This window comes from Diorhabda sublineata, chromosome 4 (genome assembly GCF_026230105.1).
Source record: "Diorhabda sublineata isolate icDioSubl1.1 chromosome 4, icDioSubl1.1, whole genome shotgun sequence".
Taxonomy (NCBI): Eukaryota; Metazoa; Arthropoda; class Insecta; order Coleoptera; family Chrysomelidae; genus Diorhabda; species Diorhabda sublineata.
In genome coordinates, this window is record NC_079477.1 from 2,258,023 (window position 1) to 2,282,881 (window position 24,859).

Consider the following 24,859-nt stretch of genomic DNA (forward strand, 5'->3'; position numbering starts at 1 on the left):
GGGTCTCAATATGTGCAAAAATGAAATATATTGTTAGTTTCTCATTATAAGTGCTAATTTGGGGTCTCAATATGTGCAAAAATCAAATATATTGTTAGTTTCTCATTATAAGTGCTAATTTAGGGTCTCAATATGTGCAAAAATGAAATATATTGTTAGTTTCTCATTGTAAGTGCTAATTTAGGGTCTCATTATGTGCAAAAATCAAATATATTGTTAGTTTCTCATTGTAAGTGCTAATTTAGGGTCTCAATATGTGCAAAAATCAAATATATTGTTAGTTTCTCATTGTAAGTGCTAATTTAAGGTCTTAAAATGTGCAAAAATCAGAAATATTGTTATGTATAAAATAAATTTTATTGTTGGGTAGAATAACCGCTACAAGTGAATACATAACCTCACAAATGTATGCAAACTCTGACGTCATTCCTAAAAGCACAACACCGTTTTGGCGGGAACATTTGAAACGTAAAAATGAAATTTCTTCAATTGAAACATTAATTAATCTTCAAAAGATACAATATAAACAATTTTGTTTCAATTATCAATCACTTTAACAACATTGTTACTTGTGGACGTTGAAAATCAATTCAAAAATTTTCTTCATACGAAATAAAAAAATGCAAATTTACAACCATTAGTCACGTGATATCGAACCTACATGACGTCATAATAAAGCATATGACACTTTCATTTCAGTCAAAATGTTGTAAAAAAATGGAAGAATTACAAAGAAATTTTGTTAAACAAACATATCTTTCTATATTTTCAATTTTTTCTATAAAATACTTATTACGAAAAATACTAAAAATACTGCAAATTCCCCACCTAGATTCGGCACTGGAAAATACATGGTATTCGTTGGAGCATCATTTTTTTTAGAACACAATCAAAGATAAAACTTCAAATTTACCAATAGCGAAAAAATTAAATCACAAAACATCACGTCATTTGAAATTTTTCGACAACAATCGCTTTCATGAAAATCGTTTTCCACGAGCTCCTGAGAAAGTATGCGAATAAAAAATTGAAGAGTCCTTTCAAGAGGTTATTCACAAGCCCGTACTTTTAATTTAAAACTTATAACTGTCACTTGAAGGCGAAAAAGTAGGATTTTCTTGTTGAAGAATGTCAATTTATAATTTAAATTTGTGGTAATAACATTTTGGTTAATATTCATATTAAGTGTCAGTTTAAACAGTAGCGAATAACGAGTATATTATCTGCAATAAGATTTCGCAAATTCAACAACACTCTGAAGTCGTAAACGTCATAATAAATTTATTTTAAGTTACTATGTTCGCTCACAAAATAAAAATCAAATTTCCATTACATATACTGCGAGGCCAGCCCTGCTTGGTTAGAGACTAATTTCTAACAAACCTATTTTTTTGTTTTGTGTGGCAAACCCTAAGAAAACTTATTCAGATAAGTGTTTTTATGTTTATTTATTTATATTTATTACTAATATTTGTAACAAAGACTGGAATAACAAAATTTGGGATAGAAATCGTTTTCCAAGGTCAATAAACGTAAACGAGATAATGAATTCGAGCGCACAAGTTCAAGTCCAAACCTGTTCCTCATATTTCACTACATTGCACTTGAAATTTCATTTGCGTTTTTAAAAACTAAATTAAAAAATCTAGATAGGTTAAATCGGTTGATATGAACTGCCATTCCAACATTCCTCTGCCTATCCAACGTTTATGAAATATACAGTTGCCCCATTTTGTTTGTAAAACATAATTTTTGAAAACAGATCCAATTGCATACCCTGGTAGATGCTTGAAGAGTCGCAGGGGTATTAAACAGTATTACAATTCATAATATTAAATTTTAAACTTCATTCATACCATTCTCCTACATATATGTAATAAAAAGTAGATGGTTGTAAACAAAAAATTGTTAATCCTTAATCCTCAATTAAATCAAAAGGTTATAGTTGTTTTTATATGTAAATTTACGTATCAAAATTGCGTTGGATGAGTTTCAAATTCAAATTTTTAATCAACAGTCAATCTATTTACTATATATTTATCTCCCTAACTAAATAAAGTGAAGAAATTATTTCTGTGACCGAATTTATGTAGTATATTTTTATAAAAAAGTACGAACTAAATCAACGTTGGCACAAAAAACTTTCACATAAACACGTTTAAAACCCATAATTTATTCAACTAGTGCTGTATAAGACAAATTAGCTGCTATCTGGAAACATTAAATATCAAAATTTACATAATACGTGCGTGCTAGTAAAATAACCTTTCTATCTGCATAACCCATACCTGTAATGTATCTTTACCAATTTACCACAAAACAATAAAAAGTAAGTAGATACTATTTTTGTCTATAGAAAATTCTTTTTCGTGGACCACGATGCATCTTTTTTAACATTCCTATAACCTAAAATGCCGTGGAACATTACAGTCTACAAGTTTTGAGATATTTCTTTTATTCACAATTCGAATGTGTGATCAATAAGAAACTACCCCTGTAGATTATGAATGATTCTTAAAAAACTCACCTTTTTATAGCACCTATTCCTCTCTGTTAAAAATCCTAATGTTATTTTGGTACCCAAAACATAAACACAACACATTTTAACACAAAAACATTTTGCATATGTAACACGATAAAAAGGAAAACGACGATTAATTTGATAATAACAGCACATATAAATATATATTTCCACTATATATTTAACAACAAACAAAAAGGTAAAAAACAGTAATCGAATCCCGTACTAAACTAAGGTCGCCATGAGAATGAGAAATAATTCATTGGGTCTTACTCCACCTGCCAGACAACTGTTGAACTAATCAACTTTGCTTCCACCAATCGCGATCCAGTACATCAATTGAAATAATTTAAATTGAATTATAGGGATATTATGAGAAATCAAAACATTTTATTGTTAAAAATCTATTTTTATTTGATATAATAATAAACAAGTTACAATATTACGAAATCGCAATCAAAAAGTTCAATAAATATATAATAAAGTGAGAAAATAATAATATTATACAAGATATTTGATTATATATTACTCCTACATTTTCTTTGTGTTCTATTTCTAACATAATTTAGTTTAGATTATCTAATTTAGGATCCTCATTTCTAAATATTTCGTAATAAATTTTACATGTAGGTATGCAACACTAAATACAATTATATATAGAATGGCTAAGGAAAAATACAAAATATTTTTCCAATGTTAGTGTATGGTTAGGTTAGGTTAGTGAGTTAATTGCGTCATATACGAAGCATACTTTGAATTTTTTATATAAAATAGGTTTACAAATATAAACTTTTTCGATTAATTGTCAAATGATACCATAGATGATCCGTGGATACCATATGATATTTCTGATTCACCCTGTTTCAATACATGTTTGAATTTGTCACACTAGAGGCGTTGGTGCAGATTGAGGTTTGTCAAATGTCATATTGTATAGGGGCTTTTATGCGTAATTTTCAAAGTTTATTTGGATCTCGAGAATGTTTTGATTAGGTCAACTTTTTCTTGTGAATTGCTATTAACAAAAACTCATTTTTCAGAAACTTATGAATTTTTTGGTTATCAAAACAGAACTACTCAATACTACGGAATGTTCAATATATTAATGCTACATAAAATGATTCAAACCTTGTTTTCACGCACGAAATAATTGATTTTGATAGCTATACTTCAAGAATTTTTTCGAAATGTAAAAATAGAAAAACAAACAGGAGTCATATGTAGGTTGTTAGAAATATTTACTAAATAAATTTGGTAATTTCGTCAACCTTATGTAAGAATTTACAGTTTATGGGATGTAGTAATGTCTAAAAGGGTGAAAAATAAATGTAGGTATGTAATACTAAGGATTTGGGAGAATACAGTGTCATTTTTCATCATTTTCATTTAGAAATTAAAATTTCATTCTTTTAAATCAATTTTCTAGTCTTTTGTCATGACAATTACTAGTAACATTCCTTTTTCGGCGTAATATTGACATACTAATAAGTATGCATTGGTTTCTTTTTACAAAAACAGCCATAATTAATGTTTCCAAGTATTATTCCACTATGTGGAGACATAGATAGAGTTGGAGGAACCGTTGACCCATTATAATGCCTTAAAAATGTGGATCTATTGAGGGATAATATTTAGTTGGGTCTACAGTCTCCAATCAGAATTCTTTTAGAAACAATAGGAAAAATTGAAAAAATAGATCAAAAATTTATGGTATGGAGACACGGATAGTGTTAGAGAAACTGATAACCCATTCCAATGCCTCAAAAAGGTGGATCCACCAAGGATGATCAGAGTTAGTTAGGTCTACAGTCTCCAATCAGAATTCTATTAGAAAAAATTGATGTTTTTGTTTTTAATTTTGTAGTGGAGGCACCAACAGTAGAAGAAACACGAGTTAGTTTCCAATCAAAAATCAGGTCATCCCTGAAGAATGGTTTGTACAATTATAAGAGCAGATAATAAGAACATAATCCACTATAACAATGTTTTATTGTAAGATCTATACATCAGGATTCTTTTCGTTATTTAAACTTTCTAAAAATAAGATAAAATCATTTTTTTCTTCTAAATTCACTTCAATCACTCTTTCGGCTTTGTTCTTCAAACCTTCTAAAATATTCGCCAATGACAATGTGTTGTTTCTGATTATTTTATGTAAATCGATAAAGAACTTGACACCATTTTTCTTTAAGTTGTCTAATTCTTTGCAAAGTTGTTCTCGCTTCAATCCCAACTCTTTGAATTCCTCGTTCAATTTATCTACTTGTTTATCACCTTTTAAATCTTTTATATTGGACAGTAGTTTGCGTTTTTCCAGTTCCCATGCTTTCATTTTCTGAAATTGATAAAAAAAAAACCGATTAGGAAAACAAAAAAAGATGAACGCGTTTTAAATAGAAGTATAAGAAGAATAAAGTGTTTGCATACCTCTACTTTATTATTTTTAAGCTGATTTGTATTTTCACAAAACTGCGTGAATTTCTCCATAACATCATCAATGTCACTTTGTATTTCTTTCAAGTTATGTTCCAAAGTTTCAATTTCGATCTTCAATGGATTCAATTCCCTTTCTATCTCATTTATTTGGATTTCTTCTTCGTTTTCTATCTGAATCTTCTTTTCTACTACATCAACGATTTCCTGTAGAAACTCATCACGATGGAACCCAGTTTCTTTGAGTAATAGTTGCTTAAGATGAGGTTTCTTTATACAAATCAACATCAGGGCTCTATTCCAAGCTATTACGCGGGATTGTAACTAAAAATTCGAAAAAAAATAATGATTTGTTTATACACTATACGTTATTTACCTTTTCGCGCTCCTCTAAGAACCTAGTTTCAAATTGTTCTTTAATTCGTTGGGCGCATTCCTTTTTCTCTTTATAAATATTCAATTCGTTGTTCATCGCGTTTATTCTATCTAACATCTCACGTTTTTCTTGATATGTGCATGGCTGTATTTTTATACTCGCTTCCAATTTTACAACCCTAGCCATTAATTCGTTTTCTTTTTGGATCAATTTTTCTAATTGTACTGGAAAATAATTCAGTTCCGCATCTACTGCTGCTTCCTTATCGGCATCTGTTCCTTGAATATCATTTAATTCGTCCAAAATTTTTGCATATTGTTTCTCTAAAACCTACAAAAATAATTTTATATACAGGGTAGTCTAGAATTAAGTAATTTCTTTAATAGAGCTACAGAACATACTGGTTACACTACCACTACACCAACACTTACAATTACATTGTCTGACCCATGTTTTGATAAGCAAGTTATTGTCCTCAAAGAGTGAAGGTAAATAGTCTACATTCAGTCTTTGAAGATGATAATTTCATTGTGTTGATATCAACATCTCTTACAAATCAACATTCAACCGATTTGATCTCCATGGATTTCTTTAAGAAGATGTAATACCCTCCTCTGATTTGAATCATAAATATGTATGAATGGTGCAACAGTTTGTAGTTTGGACTGGCACAAACTCTATTAATGCAGTTTATCTTGAAAAATTTCCCAAAATATCCTAGTATAATATATCAAAGATGTAAAAAAATTTAGTTTGGAAGGTTCAAAGTTGATATGAATATGTAAATAAATGGATTGGTATGAATAAAAAACAAATTGATAGGCTTGTGAGATTCGATCACCTTTTTCTCTAGCTCCAATTCTTCCACTTCCGTTTGCAGAGTATTCCTGTAAGTACATTTTTTGTCATAATCATTTTTATTTTTGAAATAAGTAGTTGTATCTACTCCTAAAGTTTCGGCAAGATTTCTGAAAAACTGGTTATTAATTTCTTCTATTTCTCCTTGTCCACTGCAGAATTGGTCATATCGCATCAATAAGTAATCCAGACTGATCTAAAAAGGATGTGTACAAAAAGTTATTGATTTAAAGTTTAAAACAAAATTACTAACTTGTTTGTGTTGTTCTTCTTTGCTCATTTCAGATATATCTACTGTAGCCCTATCCACTATAGTCACTTTGTCTACAAGCCATCCAATAATACCAATTACTTGAGGCCAAGAATGCATCGTATTCACTGAAACAGGAAAATTGTAAAGCATAACACACTTTTTATGTCTAGATATGTTTTACCAGTTTTTAATGTGGACTTTGTTAACGTTCCTGGATAATTCATTGTTTTCAGTATACGAGGAATCTCTTCCTTGTAATTCTCCATTGTAATCTTCACATTTGGAAATAACTGACCCAAAAGCACAGTAACAGTATAAACAAACACCTTGATAGATGGCGGTTTGATATTTTTAATGGTAACCATATTTTCATCAAACAAACCTGAATTAACTATATAATTTTGTACCTATAACACAAAAACAACCTTTAGACAAAAATATATTTTAATAATTAGTAATTAAAGCATGCTATAAATATATATATATATATATATATATATATATATATATATATATATATATATATATATATATATATATATATATATTAATTAAAATATCAAATACTTTTTCATACTGTCTAGCCACCCATGTTTTATTTGTACTAAGTTTCTGTATTGTTTTCCTTTCTATTAGTGCTGAAGTTGGGGAAATCTAAAACGAAACATGGAAATTATTGTAATTTTTATGAAAAACAATCAACATACTCTTGAACGAGAACTGCTGGCACTTCTTATAGAAGCTGGTGTTGCACGTAATAAACTTCTTTGTCTGTTTAAAGGTGTTTGTTTAATAATCAATTGATTTTCGGGTGATAAAGTTCTTTTAGATTTAATTAAATGAGTACTTTCTTTAGAATATCTAAAATGTTTATTAATAAAGTAAAACCAATTTTAAAATAGTTGACAGTAATTTACCTTCCTACAGAAGTTGATCTAATTTTATCTCTATTAGAATTGGTGCACATAATTGATGAACCCCTCGTTCTAACTGGTATATGACTCAAACTGTTAGATCTCCGCATTTTCACTAAAAAAATATTTTACAAGAATGTAATTTGTTTATAATCGTGATCGAATGATCTTATCGAACAAATTATACAAAAAACTATGTTTTCGTATTTAAAAAATAAATTATTTTCACCATTTGTAAATGATGTAAAAATAGATAAAAATTATTATTCTATGATAAAAAAATACTTCAGCTTGTGAATTTTTAATACTTAGTATTTAGTTATCGATAGTATAGTATATATAGTTATAGTAACCGTTTTCAAGGATTTGAAACTTTCAGTTTTAAATATTTTTGACAGATGTCAAATCTTCTTGTTTTAGATATTTGTACTCCATTACACAAGTTCATCATCACTATTACACTATATTCCCAATTAATTGTGAACATTTCATTTATTATAGAATCTAATTTATTTAATAAGATAATTCTAATATTATTCTGTCTGAAATATAATATGATTATCACTCAAAAACTTTAATTGTTTTAATAAAAAAAATACAGCTGTGTTGCCGTGAGTATTTGCTGATTAAACTTCAAATATTATGATGTTTAAAGGACTAGTTGTTACTTAATATATTCTTTCTTTTCACATACATTTACTTATCCCTAAAGAAGGAATGCCAAGATTATTACAAATAAAATTTGTTCATCTATTTCTATTTATTGGTATCATAATATCTATAACTTTAAAAAATGGGAAATTTAAAGATATTATTGTCTATCTTGGCAACTGTGTTGGAGTTTGTTTACATTACGCGCATCCAATCCAATGTTGTATACAGCCGGCGTTCAACCGTCGTATGAAAATACCGATCTGCTCATGCTACTATTGGATATAAAGAACCCGAATTGAGAATATTCTTCATTAGTCCCAGAGTGTTCACAAAGAGAGGGTTGAAATGGCAGCAACAGAAGTATTAAACGATGAACATTTTTTCGAAGGTGTTGAAAAACTTCTTGAAATTTGGTTCACCACTACTCATGAAAACTACAAATCAGCTGATCTAAGAAGGATTCCGAGGTATTGTAATAATTTTTTTCTTTATAATAAATAAGCTTTAATATTCAACCATGCATTTTCACTGTTTCATATTGTAGTTTTGAATTACAGTCAAACAATTTTGAATTTAATAGAATGGAAAACATTGATTTTTACTAAGCTTCTTTACTAACATGTCAATTGATAGGGATATTTACACGTTTTGATCGGAATTTTGATAATTAATTAACAATTTCTTAATCAAATTTATCGTGATATTACTGCGGTTTTTAAGACAAAAAGGTTAATTTCTTTTGTTTTCAATTATGCCAGAAGTAATTTTTTTTTAAATTATTCACCTTGTACTGGATTGATGTCTGTCATTTTGAATTCAACGTACGCCGTTTATTTCAATATAAATATATTTCTTGGACATAAACAATATCAATGTTGGTTAGAATGTAAATTCAATGAATAAAAAAATAACTTAATTATATAAAAGGTTATGGTTTGACTTGTTTTTTTTTTATATTTATTTAGTTATAGTTAAAATGATGTAGACTTAGATACCTGATGTTTTGTGATAACATCTATATTACGACCCAACTAAACTTGTGTATAAGTATATTTCTAACCTGGAATTCCGTCTATTTCTAAATAAATTTGTTTGCTGAGAATTTTGAGTCTAATTGACATTAAAGTGTCTTTCAAATCAAAATTTTTTTGAATATGTTGAATTTATTAACAGATATATTTATGGACATAACCTTAACTTCATTCTAAGGGCAAGTAATTTCAATATATTCGTTATTTTTACATAATATACCCGCTTTAACAGTACTTTTTCTAAGAATCAAACTATTACAAATAAATGTTTTGTAGATTCTACTTATTTTTTTGGGGAATAGACACTAAAGAGTGACAGAATTGATAGATAACATTCCCAAACTAACATTCTTTTGAGGGACATTCTATATATAGTCTAACAAACTGTCTATAGAATTGTACGGCAATAATGCACATGGATCTCAAATTTTCAAGGTTATAGGAAAGTTTTATACCTGGTATTTTTTTTTGACATGATTTACATGCTTCTTAGCTTAATCACAAATTATCGGTAAAATTTTGGCATGACGTGTTAAATACAAACAAGTTATAATATAGTGTGATCGTACGAAATTATAATTAGAAAAATTGATAGCTGCTACATAATAACTAAAGAAGAAGTTAAAATATATTTTTATTCTTTATCTATTAATTATTATAAGTATTATACAAGTTGTCATAGAGACACTGCAATGGTTTGAAATATCAATTTTTGCCATTTTTAAAATCTAATTTCCAATATGAAAAGACCTAAAGTCAAGGCAATTTAGCAATAACTATATATAAAGAAAAAAATAAAGAATTATATACCGATAAGCCTGCAGACATACCTATATAAATTAATCACCAAACTCATTACTGAATAACAAACTTGACCTATTATCAGCATAGAGAACAAGGCTAATAAAAAGTGTAGAATACAAGCCCTTAGTATTAGTATTCGTCGACTATGAAAAGGCATTTAACTCATAAACCACGATGAATTGTTTAAAACTATAGCAAACTGCCGTTTAGACCATATTTTTATATTGAGGTTAGGTTAGGTTATTTCTATATTGTGGCGTCCAAGGTACGAAACACACAGAAACAGCATATCTTCCATCTGATGCCTAAGGTCAGGTTAAGAGAGGCTTACGTCCAGAATTGGACGAGATAGGTTGCTAAATGATGATTATGTATAATAATATTACATTGATTAAATGAAGTATATGATTTTATTTTGTATTAACAAACATATTTCTTTGCAGATCAAAATTGGAATCCCTAATGAAGGTTGTCCGGTGTGAAATAATCAGCTATGTAAAAAATGACCAAATCGACGCCTATGTATTAAGGTAAGATTATTTTATGAATATTAATACCTATTTTTAAGTAAATTATAAACTATGAATTTAGATGGGAAATCCAGTTTTTTTGTTTATTTATAAATATGTATAGATTAGCAACAATTTTGCTTCACACTGTATTATACTATTAAATTGTCTTTATTTTCTCTTCTTTTCCGAAAACATTTTGTTTATGTACAAATTTAGTTAACCTGTAGAACTGTCAACGAATTACGCGAAAATATTCCAAAATATACTTTTGTTTCGACATTATTAATTAAGTAATCATCCTGATTGATAAATTAATTATTAAATGAGAAATTAATAAATATTCTAACCTGTAAAACTCGGTTTTTGTTTAATTATACCTATTTATAAATAGCAAAAATTTTGCTCCATTCTGTATTATACTATTGTCTTTATTTTTTCTTTTTTTCCGAAACTATTATGTTTATGTACGAATTTAGTTAACCTCAAGTGCTGTCAACGAATTACGTGAAAATATTCCAAAATATACTTCAATTTTCGTTATAAAATAATTATTAATTTTGAAATAAATAAGGTCCATTATCGAGAATTTTCGAAAAATTCATTCCATTTTAAAATTGGTACCACAGTAGCGCATAGTAGTACAAGACCACAATTAGAACAAAAAAAGAAGATTATATTGAATGATATTAGGAAAATATTTACAATATTTGATTAATTAAAATAATTAAATATACAGTATGTTGATGTTAAAACATCATATCAGTAGATTAAATTAAAAACGAAGTAAATGTATATTCATTTTTAATAAATATGAATATATAATAAACAAAAATGTTCGATATAACTAGTATCCAATTTTTAAGGTTAGATTTTAAAAAGATCCAATTTTATCTTTTATTTCAAACCATTTATCATAAATAGTAAGTGTCAAAAGTATGTAAGATATAGTTTTTTAATTTAATCTTTTATAATTATTCTATGATTTAAAAAAAAACAATTATTTTTACGAGTTTTTAAAATTAATGAATTTAAAGTTAGAATTATCTTCCAATGAATGACTTGCTAATTTTGAAAATAATTAATAAGACATATATAGCCGTTTTTAAAAACCTTATCAACGTTTTCTGGTTTTCGAAGATAACCTCACGTGTTTCCGCAGTTGGAGAAATCCGATTCTGTATTTCATGACTTCAGATCAATACCTATTTCAAACGCGTATATAAAATTTTATATGAAAATATGAAGGAAATAAATCGGGATGAGTGTTCTAATTAAAAAACGACGTACCTACATTCAAGAAATAGAAGAACCTCGACCTTTGCACCAAAATATTAATCAGTAACATAGAAAATTGTTACTTAATGATTTACAAATTCGATTTGAAACTTTTATCAAAGAATGTACTCTATGAGGTTATCGATATGTGGATGATGATAACGGTAGCTTGTATTTCTTTAATGTTATTAAAAATAACTTGACACGTTTCTACCATTTATAGATAGAATGATCATTTTTTCTTAGTTTTACGATTCATTCTAATTTAACAATACCGGTTCGTCACTATAACATATTTTTAACATTTAGATTAAAAAAGAATCAGAACAGTTGATTTTTTAATTATTCTTTATAAAAAAATTTATTAGCTGAGATATTTGTTAGTATTTATTGATACTTATAAATATAACAAAAATCTTACGCATTTCTACCAATACCCAGCGGTAATGATGTCATGAATCGACGCCATATTGGCTAGCGCGTTGACGTTTAATATAGGCGCTAAATTTAAATTATTGCTTGTAGTTGACATTGAAATATATCCATAGTAACGTATAGAATTCAGTGGCTCTCAAGGTTATTATAAATATAATTGAAACCTACATAAAAATAATGGAGATATTAGCTATTGCAACAGTGAGGGGTGTCATTTTTGAAACGCGATTCATTCATCTAATTATTTTAATGAAGATGAAATATTTGTTTGTTGTGTACATGAAATTTAAAAAGGTTATTTATGGTCCTTTAGTTACAATTTTTTCACCAGAACAATACGGCGTCAAATATACTTTAGAATACAAAATTATAAGTATATAAATGTCGAAAATAGGGTAACAAATTTTTTACGTCAGTACTTATCTAGAATTAGATAAGATGTTCCTATTATTTCATTCAAGCCGACTCTGTCTCTAATTATGGCAGTTCACCTTTTTTTACCATCTTCTAGACTTTTCGTTAATGAAAACACCTGGAAAATGTTTCTAAAAATAACTCTCAGCGTCCCGTATGTCAATTGCGCAATGCTTTCTCTTATACATTTTGTGATGTAAATGAAGCTGTGCGTTTTAAAACACGAAACTTATAAAAATAAACTAACTTGTTCACTCATTGTTAAAAATTATCATATTTCTAGGTTATGTTCGCGACATCACTTTGTATTCAAATATTTTTTCTTTGATACGCTTATTTTCAATTTTTTATGATACATTTTTATTTTAAAACATGGGGGTGATAGGATTTAACTGTTTTTTCATTATTCTATTGAGAAAAAAGTTGACTTAATGTTACGAACTGGCAGCTAATTGTTTTTCTTTTGACCTATTTACACGTTTATGTTCTTGTGACCTGTTTTTATTGAGACTATTTGTTATTTGTTTACGACAAATTAGAGATTTCCGGGAAACAAAAAATATTCTAGAATGTGATTATAGTATGTAAAGCAAGTCTCTTAATTTAAAAAGAAAACATAAAACTTTAAAACAACAATAATAATGAAAAACTAACAAAATAAAACAATTCGGGTATGCAGTCACTTCATGAACATAACCTATAAACGTATTTTCATATTTTTACAGGTTAATACTCAATGTTTTCGGGTATACAAAGAGATTTTTATTGTAAATTTCATTGAATCATAATCATTTGAAAAAAAAATGTTTTGTTTCAGTGAGAGTTCTATGTTCGTCTCCAAAAGACGTTTCATATTGAAAACTTGCGGCACAACAACGCCTCTGTTGTGTTTGGAGCCACTACTTTTGTTGGCGGAACAATATGCCGGGTTTACCGAAGTCGAGGATCTATATTATTCCAGAAAGAATTTCAAAAGACCGGATTTGCAAGTTATACCACATCAACATTTCGATCAAGAGGTAGCCTTGCTTGATACCTTGTTTCCAGATGGGGCAGCGTATTGTTTAGGCGCGGTAAACAAAGATTGTTGGTTCCTATATACTCTCAATCCGCTTCCGAAGCGCCTACCCTCTCTACCGAATCCCGAAGAACCGGATCAAACTCTGGAAATTATGATGACCGATTTGGATCCAGAAATAATGTCTATATTCACCAAGGAGGAGTGTTTGAACGCTACGGAAGCTACAAAGGTTCGTGTTAACATTTTGTTCCACTAATTTATCTTCCGTTGAATATTTGAAAAATATTTTCTATTAATAGTCTACTCTGTATAAGTTGTATAACGATTGTTTAACAGCAGAGCGAATTTATCCAATTTATCAATAAAATTGTCAATTAAGAATAATTCTTATTGACCTTCAGTTCAAAGTACAAGAAGGTAGAACAGTTCTTGTTGTTTGTCGGTTGATTATAACACTAATTGTGCTTTAAATTTTCTCAATTGATTCGAAATACTACGATAGTTTAGTTTATGTACAAGGGAAATTCGAAAAGTCTTACTTTATCTACCAAATGTTAATGTACCGAACATTTAAATGAAAACTATTGTTGATAAGGTAAATGTAAGAGTTTGAATTGTCTGGGTGGTTTATATTTATATTTTGCTTAATTAAAGAAGTATTTTGCCTCAATTGAACCACCAAAGTTCTATTTTAGCTCCCTATAAGTAAAAAAGACCGAGGGGATCACAATTTTGTCAAAAAATTTGCTATAGAAATCATAATTCTTATCGTTATGCCTTTTAAGATATAGATTTGTGACCCCTTACCCATTTCATCCATAATTTTCTTTTTCTGAAGTAATTTTATTGTAGAATTTTCCTTTTGAAATTTGGATATTGAAAAGCAGAAATTTTCAAAAACTTAAAAAAATAAAGGGAAGCATGAAGAAATGCTTCTCTACAAAGTGGTTAAACTTCTAAATATGGAAAGTCAAGCTAATGAAAATTGCTGGTGGTAATTTTAGAATAAAGAAATTGAACGAAGCTGAGCTGTGCTGCTAGTTGACCACTACCATCAAAAAAATTGAGAAAACTTGTCACAGAAAGAAACATTTTTACATTTTTGAACATTTACTAACATTGTTAAAATTTTTATTCTTCCCATCCTCTTATTGTAATTCGTATCCTTAAACCTTTTCAGGAGTTAACTTATGCCTCCTTGCCCTTTTTATTACTATTATTATTACTATTATTATTACCTCGATGTACCTTCGCTCCACTTCCCTTGTGATATTGCCTTTTTTAAAACGTTTACCAATGTTATCTGCAGTCTGATTGAGATTTCCTTTGAAAAATAATACATTTGAAATGTTTCCATCAATTATTGGTAATTGAAACATTGCTAGGTTGTAATAATTTTATTTATAAACAATTTCCTGTCAATGATGAGAATTTTCCGTGATAACAGTTGCCTTCTTATAACCTTTGGTTACAATATCAATTCTTTCAATATATATACACATTAGTTTTTGTATGTAAATATACGAGGTGTACAAAAAAATTACTTTTACTGATTTTTTTATTTACAGAAAGCCGGTATAGATAAAATTATCCCAAACATGATTATAGATGACTTTCTATTCAATCCATGTGGTTACTCCATGAACGGAGTCACTAAAAATGTAAGTATTCAATTATTAATAAATTTTGAAAATAGTTTTTCAAAATTCATCGTTTAATTTAAATTTCCATAGCAGTAATTTAATAAATCCATTTTTTGTTATAAATAAATTAAAATTAGATGAGAATTGGTTTTCTAAAACAGTTTTTTAAATCTATATAATACAAAAATTGAGTTAAAACAGGAACAGGATGAAAATATCCTTCTCTTATTTCCCTTTTAAAAATAAGGAGTGATAAATAAGTATTTATATCTTTTTTAAATATACATTGATCTATTTTATGTATTTTCATGCTTGCTAAGATTTGTTCTGAATTGGAAGATGTAAGTAAAATAGTACAAACCAAATAAAAGAAATAAATAACACATTTAATAATTACAGTAGTACCTCGTAAGGTAAAAATAGTTATCATTATTGCATCTTTTGATTAATTTTTTTCTTATATCATTTTTTGATTGTTTATAATGTTGTGGTATTCGTTATCTAATCACAATCGTAATTTTTGGTAGCGTTTAATTAATTTAATTTAATTTTCGTAGGGTTGCTACATGACTATCCATATCACACCGGAACCTGATTTTTCGTATGTCAGTTTTGAGACCAACATTCCTTCAAGCTCTTACAAAGAAATCATCAGCAATGTATTGGAGACTTTCAATCCTGGAAAGTTTACTGTCACCGTGTTTTCCAATCAAGTGAGTATGAATAATGAAACAAACATATCAACAAAAAGAAGCTAAAATTTGGAAAAATTTAGTTTTTTTCTGTCCAAAATATTGTGTAATTTCTAATTGAAGATTGTAATTAGCAATAAGCAACTTTAGATATTGATTTATGAAAAAGAAGAAACTGAAGCTTGTAAATTTGATTATTTGTCATTTGAAAAGTTGTTTAAACACCAAAAAACAATTCTAATTGGAAATAAAGTCATTAAAGCTTGTAATAAATATCATAAAGTCTCTTGGGATCCTAGATTATCGAAGAGAAGAAGCTGAAGCTTGTAAAAATAATGATTTGTCATTCGAGAAGTTATTCGAACACCAAATAACAATTCTAATTGGAAATAAAGTCACTGAGGCTCTTAATTAATATCATAAAGTATCTTTGGAAAGTAGATTATCGAAGAGAAGAAGCTGAAGCTTGTAAAAATGATTATTTGTCATTCGAAACGTTGTTCAAACACCAAACAACAATTCTAATTGGAAATAAAGTCAATTAGGCTCCTAATTAATATCATAAAGTCTCTTTGGAAAGTAGATTATCGAAGAGAAGAAGCTGAAGCTTGTAAAAATTATTATTTGTCATTCGAAAAGTTGTTTAAACACCAAAAAACAATTCTAATTGGAAATAAAGTCACTAAAGCTTGTAATAAATATCATAAAGTCTCTTGGGATCCTAGATTATCGAAGAGAAGAAGCTGAAGCTTGTAAAAATAATGATTTGTCATTCGAGAAGTTATTCGAACACCAAATAACAATTCTAATTGGAAATAAAGTCACTGAGGCTCTTAATTAATATCATAAAGTATCTTTGGAAAGTAGATTATCGAAGAGAAGAAGCTGAAGCTTGTAAAAATGATTATTTGTCATTCGAAACGTTGTTCAAACACCAAACAACAATTCTAATTGGAAATAAAGTCAATTAGGCTCCTAATTAATATCATAAAGTCTCTTTGGAAAGTAGATTATCGAAGAGAAGAAGCTGAAGCTTGTAAAAATTATTATTTGTCATTCGAAACGTTGTTCAAACACCAAATAACAATTCTAATTGGAAATAAAGTCACTGAGGCTCTTAATTAATATCATAAAGTATCTTTGGAAAGTAGATTATCGAAGAGAAGAAGCTGAAGCTTGTAAAAATGATTATTTGTCATTCGAAACGTTGTTCAAACACCAAACAACAATTCTAATTGGAAATAAAGTCAATTAGGCTCCTAATTAATATCATAAAGTCTCTTTGGAAAGTAGATTATTGAAGAGAAGAAGCTGAAGCTTGTAAAAATTATTATTTGTCATTCGAAACGTTGTTCAAACACCAAATAACAATTCTAATTGAAAATAAAGTCAATTAGGCTCCTAATTAATATCATAAAGTTTCTTTGGAAAGTAGATTATCGAAGAGAAGAAACTGAACTTTGTAAAAATGATTATTTGTCATTCGAAACGTTGTTCAAACACCAAATAACAATTCTAATTGGAAATAAAGTCAATTAGAAGAGAAGAGAAGAAGCTGAAGCTTGTAAAAATTTTCAATTGCCAATCAAATTGTTGAGGCTGCTGATAAATATTTTAAAAACCATTTTAAGGGATGTACAAAAAAAAATAAAAACTGTATAAGCCAGAAAACATTTGGAATTTCGAGGTTATATTTGAATTTAATACTCGTCTTTGGTCGAATTATAAATACAGATGATTTAATGGCCTTCACAATGACTTGATGAAATAATTTTGATTATTTCAAGAATACGTATTTTTTTTATCAAATGTTTTTGAATATTTTTATGTAATGTGGCAGTTTATATGAAATCTTAACATGATAACCCTATTCACCTATCTTATTAAATTTTTACAAATATTTTTAATTCGATAAGAAAAAATAAAAATAGAAAAACAAAATTTGATGATTTTGCCAAAACGGTATCCTTGAAGTTGTTAAAAATTGATAACCGATGAAAATTTTTAAACAGATCAAAAATTGAAAGTCATATCGATAATTATTTTTAATACCAGGGGAAATTGCGATGTTTCAATAGATCCTGAGAATAAATTATGGATTTTTTTATTACTGACTTTGCTTAATTTGAATTCTTATACTGTGGTATGTCTCATTTGTACCTAATTATCTTTTCGGAAACCTTTAGGGTCAATTATTATCAGATGTGGCTGTAACCTCACTTTATATTCAAAATATACAAATAAATAGATGTAAAAAGGTGTTATTGCGGATTAATTTACTGCTACATATAAGTTCTATGATGTTTCTTTTGATTTTTAGGTCATTATGAGTAAATTTATGTAATATAAAAATGTTTTTTCTTGTTTCAGTTGTCACCTATTAAAGACACCTCGAGAGAACTACTGTTCCTCGAACAATTGGGCGACTGGCAACGACGGGATGTTCAACAGTGCAGCATCAAAAACTACGATCTCGTCTACGCCTTTTTCTGTCGATTCCCAAGCTGAGGGTATCCGGGCGAGCTGTGCGAGTGTACAGCTAACCGCTACCTCACCCATTTCCTTTCCTCTAATCCTTTCCCCAACAAAAATATTTCTTCCATTTTACCCCTTCCATGCAAATCATCTCACAATAAAATTCCGCATCTGTTACTTCATTCATTTTTGTTGCATTTCAATAATAATTTTGACGTCGACGATTTTAAAAAGAATTTGCCAAAATCTATCGTGCCAAGTTTTCTGTTGTATTATGGTTATTCGGTTATGGCTTGCGCGCTTTTAACAAAGATCGGTTTGTTCAAAACGAGAAGCCACGATTTCATCGACCCTTCGACGCATAAAACCCTATTCGGACCGTTTTCGTTCTTCTTCCTCTATTTCACTCTATTCGCCCCAGTATTCAAGTTTACAGACTTCGAATCTCCACTGGTTCTGTTTTCGTGGTGGCGTAACAAAATATCGTGAGGACTACCAAAAAAACTTTCGCACTAGGTAGTGAGATGAAGGTGTCAAAACATCTTTGATTTATTTATTTATCTTTGTCTCCACCTTTGTGAAAGTTTTAGCAAACGAATTTTTCCGATTCCAAAGTAGATGAAAATTTCAGTTTTTTCGTAAAGATTGTTTGAATTGAGCAACTGGAGAATTTTTTTCAATAATATCAGGGTTCAAATAGGTCCATTCGGTAAGTTCTAGATATCTAGGCAAACTTTCCTTCTTAAAGCTTATTTTTTTCTAAAATCAAAAAAAAAGAAGTTATCAAATGTTGAGTCGACCATACGGCAAACTGTATGGGTAAAATAATAATAAACAAATAACATATTTATTAGGTAAATGTTTTTATTGCAATGATATATGAAGTAGTTCAAATGTACCTTCTTAAACCGTCAACTTTACCAACATTTATACATTAAAAAACAGAAAACTCCCTTGACAAAGGCATAATATGGACTAATACAGACGTAGATCATCTCTGAAAGTAGTTTTTGCTGCGTCGCAGTCCCACGATGCCCCAAACAGGCTTTTAAATTAGTGACATTGTTTTCAGGCACAAAAATGTTGAAAAAAATCAAATATTTTGGTCATAAATGAAATATTTTGAATTATTGATGGAATTGTTGAAAAGTACAAATGATTGCATATCGTTCTTAATGGATTTTTGTGTTCTTACACTACAATTTGCCTCTTTGTCGACTTGTAAATTTAGTGGTTAAATAAATATATTGTGACATTTTAAATCAAAATATGTAGGAAATAGTTGTTCAGAAGTATCTATATATTTACAAACTGTTAATGATTATGTAAAAGAATAAATATAACTTTAGTAGAGAAATAGATTTTATTTTTTCCTTCTAACCACTACAGACATGACCTTTGGTAACGTCAAGTAGGGCACAACTGTACTATGTGCCTAAACGGCCCCTTTGCCGCCCACAATGCTATTATGAACCTACTACAGACCATATGGATAATAACAATAATAATTTACACAATTATTTGCTAAATTTAATCTCTAAATGCTATCAAATTCATGTTTTTATTGAAATGATATATAAAGTAGTTCAAATGTACCTTTTTAAACCATCAATTTGACCAACATTTGTAAATTAAAAAACAGAAAGACATACTGTGTATTAATACAGGCATAGATTGTCTTTGAAAGTAATTTCTATTACCTCGCAGTCCCACAATGCCCCAACACACTTTTAAATTTGTGGCATTGTTTTCAGGCATAAAAAATGTTGGAGAAATCAAATATTTTGATCATAAATGAAATATTTGAATTATTGATGGAACTGTTGAAAAGTACAAATGATTGCACACCTCTTATTTTCAAAAATAAAAAAAATAAGTTATCAAATATAAGTCCACCATATGGCAAACTGTATGGGTAATAACAGATGTATTTGCTAAATTTCATCTCTAAATACTACAAAATCATGTTTTTATTGAAAAGATATATAAAGTAATTCAAATGTACCTTTTTAAACCAATATTTATAAAGTAAAAAACAGGCAACTCTAACTGGACATCTCTTGACTTGTGACGTTGTTTTCAGCCATAAAAATGATGAAAAATCAAAGTATTTCTGTCATAAGTGAAAATTTTCTATTATTGTTAAGTACAAATGATTAAATGAATAAATAAATATAATTTGACATTTTAAATCAAAATATGTATGTTCAAAAGTATCTATGAAACTGTTAGTTAATAAAAAGAATATAAATAACTTTGGTAAAGTAATACCTTGTAAATTTTCCTTCTATCCACTTTATTCATTCGTGACGGCCTAATAACTACTTAATTATTTAGAGTATACGTGAGATGTACCAAAAGTAAAAAGAATGTAGGTATGTAATACCTATCTTGCATTTCGGAATATACGCAGTACCATGATAAATGATTATTTGTTACAAAATATGTTGAAAAGTAAAATCACGTCATGTTGAGATTTTATTCATACAAAACTTTATTAATATGCATTATAATTAGATTTAAATAGAGAAAATAAAAAAAAAACAGGTTATATTAATGTATACAATCTGAAAGTATGATAACCAGATCATGATCGGATAGTAATCCAGATCCCGTTCACTATCATTCGAATACTGAACGAAGTAATAGGATCATTTTCTCCTCTATAATAATATTATAATGTTATAGTATGTCATGAGAACTTTTCGGAAACTAACCCGGATCACGTTCACAATTGTTCGTATACTGATCGAGTTAATCGGGTCGTAGTCATATGATATGATCCTTCTTACCCCATTGAATTAAAAGTACTTTAAAACCAATGTTGTATTCTGGTTGATCAATGGATAAATGCGATCAGTTGAAACTTTTCTTCATTTGTCTATGGTTTTAAAAAGTATTTATTCCCCTTATAGGTATGGTTGTCTACTATATTAACGGTTTTTTATACTTTTCAGCATTTTAACTTAAAAATAGGTTAATGGCATTGAACTTTAGTTTAAAGTCTGGGTAAGTGGGTAAATCGTTGATAATTCCTCAATAACAATCATTAAACTCTATTCTATTCTATTATATAACTGAATAAATATAATGGAAAAATAAATTAACGAAACAATTAATAAAAAAGGAAGGATCTTGTTGGTAGAGTTTTAAATTTGAAATTTTTATCTTTGGATTAGTTAAGTCAATAATATTAAAGGTAGGTAGAGTTCTTGTTCAAAAGGACCTTAACCATTGGTAGATAGAAAAAAACACCCATATATTTAATACACCGGGTGTACTACTCTCTATCTGCCTCTACTCTATTCCATTGGTATCGTCATGACAACGAAATTTCGGATGGGTAGAACAGCAAAGGAGGATAACAAGTTTTTATTATAATGGCGAGTAGGGAGGGGTAAACCGATGCTCTTTCTCTCTGTTCCGAAAGTACAGCCCACTTACATATTGCTCTCTCTATCTTCAATATTATCGCTATGGTAACGGTACACCCCACCCACCATAATCAGTATTACAATTTACTTATGATGGAATCAGCGTTGCCACACTAAACATTGTTATCAGATTATAACCTACTTTTTACAGTTTTTGATAATTTCATCGTTATACAATTTTTTATTTGGTCAAATAAATTCATATTTTATTTTTGTTTTGCGTCATCTAGTCTTGTTGTAGCAAAAATATGTGATATGTTTATCATTTTTTATCGATTTAATACAATTTGGAAAATATTTTAGGTACATATAGATAGTATGTGAAACTGCATGTATCTGCCTCACTGAATATCATGGTACAATTATAAAATTGTGATTGTATTTGTTGATAATCATTTTTGATTTAACAAAAAATATGTATTTCTCTTTAAAATACATTTCTTTTTCTTCCTTCATTGCAATTATTATTGTTACTACATATTTAATTTATAAAAAACACTTTGTCGAAAGAAATATTTTAACATAATTTTAAAGAAAATCTGATAGCTTTGGCAACACTGTGTCTTAATTTCGTCAATGGCACCTGACAACGCTGATATGCTGCAGTTTATCTATGTAATTATCAAATTGTGAAATCTCTTTGCTGTAATCATTGGAATTTCTACCGCGATAGGGATTTGTCACAATACACGTTCAAATAATCATCATTTTCACGATGAATTCTATAGATTTTACAAGTAAAGCCATTGTTTTTATAACGGGGGCTTCCAGAGGTATAGGACGAACAATTGCTATCGAAATATCAAGAAAATTGGAGCAGAATTCAATTTTAATATTACTAGCTAGATCTAAATCCGGCTTGGAAGAAACTAAAACTCAAATCGCCGAGGTGGATAAGTCAATAACAGTGGAAACAATCGCAGTAGATTTATCTAAACCAGACATTAATGAGTATAATGATATTTTCAAAAAGGTTTGTAATATTTTCGTAGATATTTAATGTTATATTACTTCAATTTTCAGGTATTAAGCAATGTTGATACTAAAGATATTAAAACCGCGATATTTTTCCACAATGCTGCTCATATTGGAACAATTAAAAAGACTACAGATTTAACAGACTTGGAAGTTTGGAGAGAATATTACGATCTGAATATGTTTTCATGCGTATTATTGAATAATGTATTTGTTAAGCATATGAGACCCGTTGCTCCACAACTTTGTGTTATAAATATTAGTTCATTGGCAGGAAAAACTCCTTTATCAAACTTGGGTAACTATTTTATTTTCTATATGAGTTATAATTTTATAGAACACGGTAAAAATTGGAAATTAGACAACTATGGGATTGTGAAAGTGTTGAAGGTGATTAGAAACTCAACAAAGGCCACATGTTTAACTTTACATCTCCTTTAAACATCAAATATGGGTGTAGTTCTGAAAGATGAACCCTCTAAAAGGATATTTACTGAAAAAGTCTCATTTGTCTCCTAGCTCCCTTCAAAGTTATAAAAATTTTACTGAATACTTCCAAAATATGGATTTTGGAGATAAAGTTTTAAACAACAAATCAAGTACATACAAAGCTCTACAGGTTATCTACATTATTTTCATAAACCTATTCTTCTGGTTGTTATTACCCACAATATCTTAGCAGGAATCTGACTGTTTTGGATTTTAATAACCAAAAGAATAGGTTTAAGTAAAAATGTATATAACCTTTTTTGTAGAGATTTTTATGAGCTTAAGTTTTTGCTAGATTTCTTTTTCTCCAAAATCAATATTTCCTTCATTCGAGAAGGACTAGGGAGGGCTGAGAAACCCCAAAAGCAGTTGTTAAAGCACAAGAAGGTAAAAACCAAAATAGAAGCACTCTGGATATGCCTTTTTGAGTTGGATTGCTTTGAAAAAATTTTATATCGCTATGAAAAGTACTTGGATCTATGTAAAACCAAGTAAGATGGAAGAAAAGAGCATTACAGGATCATTTGGGGGCTGGTACGAAATACTGGTCACACTTTCAAGCACCCTATATGCAGAACTACTAGAAATAGTACATTGAAAGAAACTCCAAAATGTGACTTATTTTGACAGTCAAATCTATTCTTTATGCTATTAAGACCCAAAATAGGTCAACTGGATTCTAATCATAACAGTCAAAAGAGTATAACCTTTGTAGTTTTTTATGATTTTCATTTTATGTATGAAATTTTGATAACTGTGAAGGGGTTGTGAGGCAAACGAGGCTTCGTTAATAAAAATCCTGTTAGGAATTATCTTCTCTAATCAAGCAAATATTTTAGTAAAATCATGCTGGGTTGTTCATCCTTTTGGAACTCTATCTTTAAATATTTATACGAATCTATGCTCAAATTCAAAACTATTTTATTCAAATATTAACTAAGTGTCTCAATATATCAAACATATATCTTCTAGGAATGTATGGTTCTGGTAAAGCTGCCCGAGAATTATTTTTCAAAGTATTCGCCTTGGAGGAACCAAATATTATTGTATTTAATTATAGTCCAGGTCCTGTAGACACCGAAATGTTTGACAGTATTGTACAAACTGCTCAATCTGAGGATGTCAGAAATTCCTTCAGGGAGATTAAGAATAGTAGTGTCCTTACTCCTGCGAAGACAGTAAATAAGTTGCTCGATATAATCGAAAAGGGTGATTTCAAAAGTGGAGATTGCATTGATTATTACGAAAGATAAAGGATTCTATCAAATATGGTTTATTTTAACAAAACTGGTTATTACATGAGCTTTTTATGGACATTATGTACCCCAAGTTGAGGTATGAAATTAAAGACAACGTTTTATTCTTATATTAAATATATTAATTGATATGAAATTTGAGTATAACGAAATTTTTGACATATTCTGAATTTACAAGACGTTAATGTTTTTTTGTAAAGTATATTTTATATAGATTTTTATTGTTTTGAGATCTTTTTAATATCATATAGTTTATTGCTATTAAATAATAACTATTTTTTCTATGTATTATAATATTCGAATAAATTTTCAAAAGCATTTTGAGTATACTTCTGTAGTATTTAACAAAAGTTTAGAAGTTTCAGTAAATGTATTACTTGTCTTTTTATCAAAA

General features: G+C 28.7%; 4 protein-coding genes across 5 annotated transcripts in view; 2 read left to right on the forward strand and 2 right to left on the reverse strand.

The window, feature by feature from the left end:
- LOC130443534 (axin-1) overlaps positions 1-2,791 on the reverse strand; it is a 37,435-nt gene extending 34,644 nt beyond the window's left edge. Inside the window, exon 1 of the mRNA XM_056778241.1 lies at positions 2,528-2,791. The gene's annotated coding sequence lies outside the window, so the exon portion shown is untranslated. The remainder of the gene's footprint in view (positions 1-2,527) is intronic.
- A 1,467-nt stretch (positions 2,792-4,258) lies between these two features.
- LOC130443536 (kinetochore protein NDC80 homolog) lies at positions 4,259-7,751 on the reverse strand. Of its 2 annotated transcripts, XM_056778244.1 has the most exons (10): positions 7,585-7,723; positions 7,359-7,470; positions 7,149-7,302; positions 7,009-7,095; positions 6,623-6,848; positions 6,442-6,566; positions 6,172-6,384; positions 5,331-5,660; positions 4,949-5,278; positions 4,259-4,856 (listed from the first exon to the last, which is right to left on the reverse strand). In XM_056778244.1, the coding sequence occupies exons 2-10, from the start codon at positions 7,463-7,465 to the stop codon at positions 4,521-4,523; spliced, it is 1,908 nt and encodes a 635-aa protein (XP_056634222.1). In that variant the 5' UTR covers positions 7,466-7,470; positions 7,585-7,723; the 3' UTR covers positions 4,259-4,520. The 2 variants fall into 2 exon arrangements, with proteins under 2 accessions (XP_056634222.1, XP_056634221.1); XM_056778243.1 differs by having other exon boundaries at positions 7,359-7,751.
- A 453-nt stretch (positions 7,752-8,204) lies between these two features.
- LOC130443537 (S-adenosylmethionine decarboxylase proenzyme) lies at positions 8,205-19,668 on the forward strand. The gene is made up of 6 exons (XM_056778245.1): positions 8,205-8,476; positions 10,288-10,374; positions 13,298-13,730; positions 15,070-15,162; positions 15,702-15,857; positions 18,207-19,668. The coding sequence occupies exons 1-6, from the start codon at positions 8,355-8,357 to the stop codon at positions 18,342-18,344; spliced, it is 1,029 nt and encodes a 342-aa protein (XP_056634223.1). The 5' UTR covers positions 8,205-8,354; the 3' UTR covers positions 18,345-19,668.
- A 1,591-nt stretch (positions 19,669-21,259) lies between these two features.
- LOC130443539 (sepiapterin reductase) lies at positions 21,260-24,783 on the forward strand. The gene is made up of 3 exons (XM_056778249.1): positions 21,260-22,718; positions 22,769-23,018; positions 24,182-24,783. Exons 1-3 carry the CDS (start codon positions 22,461-22,463, stop codon positions 24,460-24,462), a joined length of 789 nt encoding a protein of 262 aa, XP_056634227.1. The 5' UTR covers positions 21,260-22,460; the 3' UTR covers positions 24,463-24,783.
- Positions 24,784-24,859: the final 76 nt, after the last annotated feature.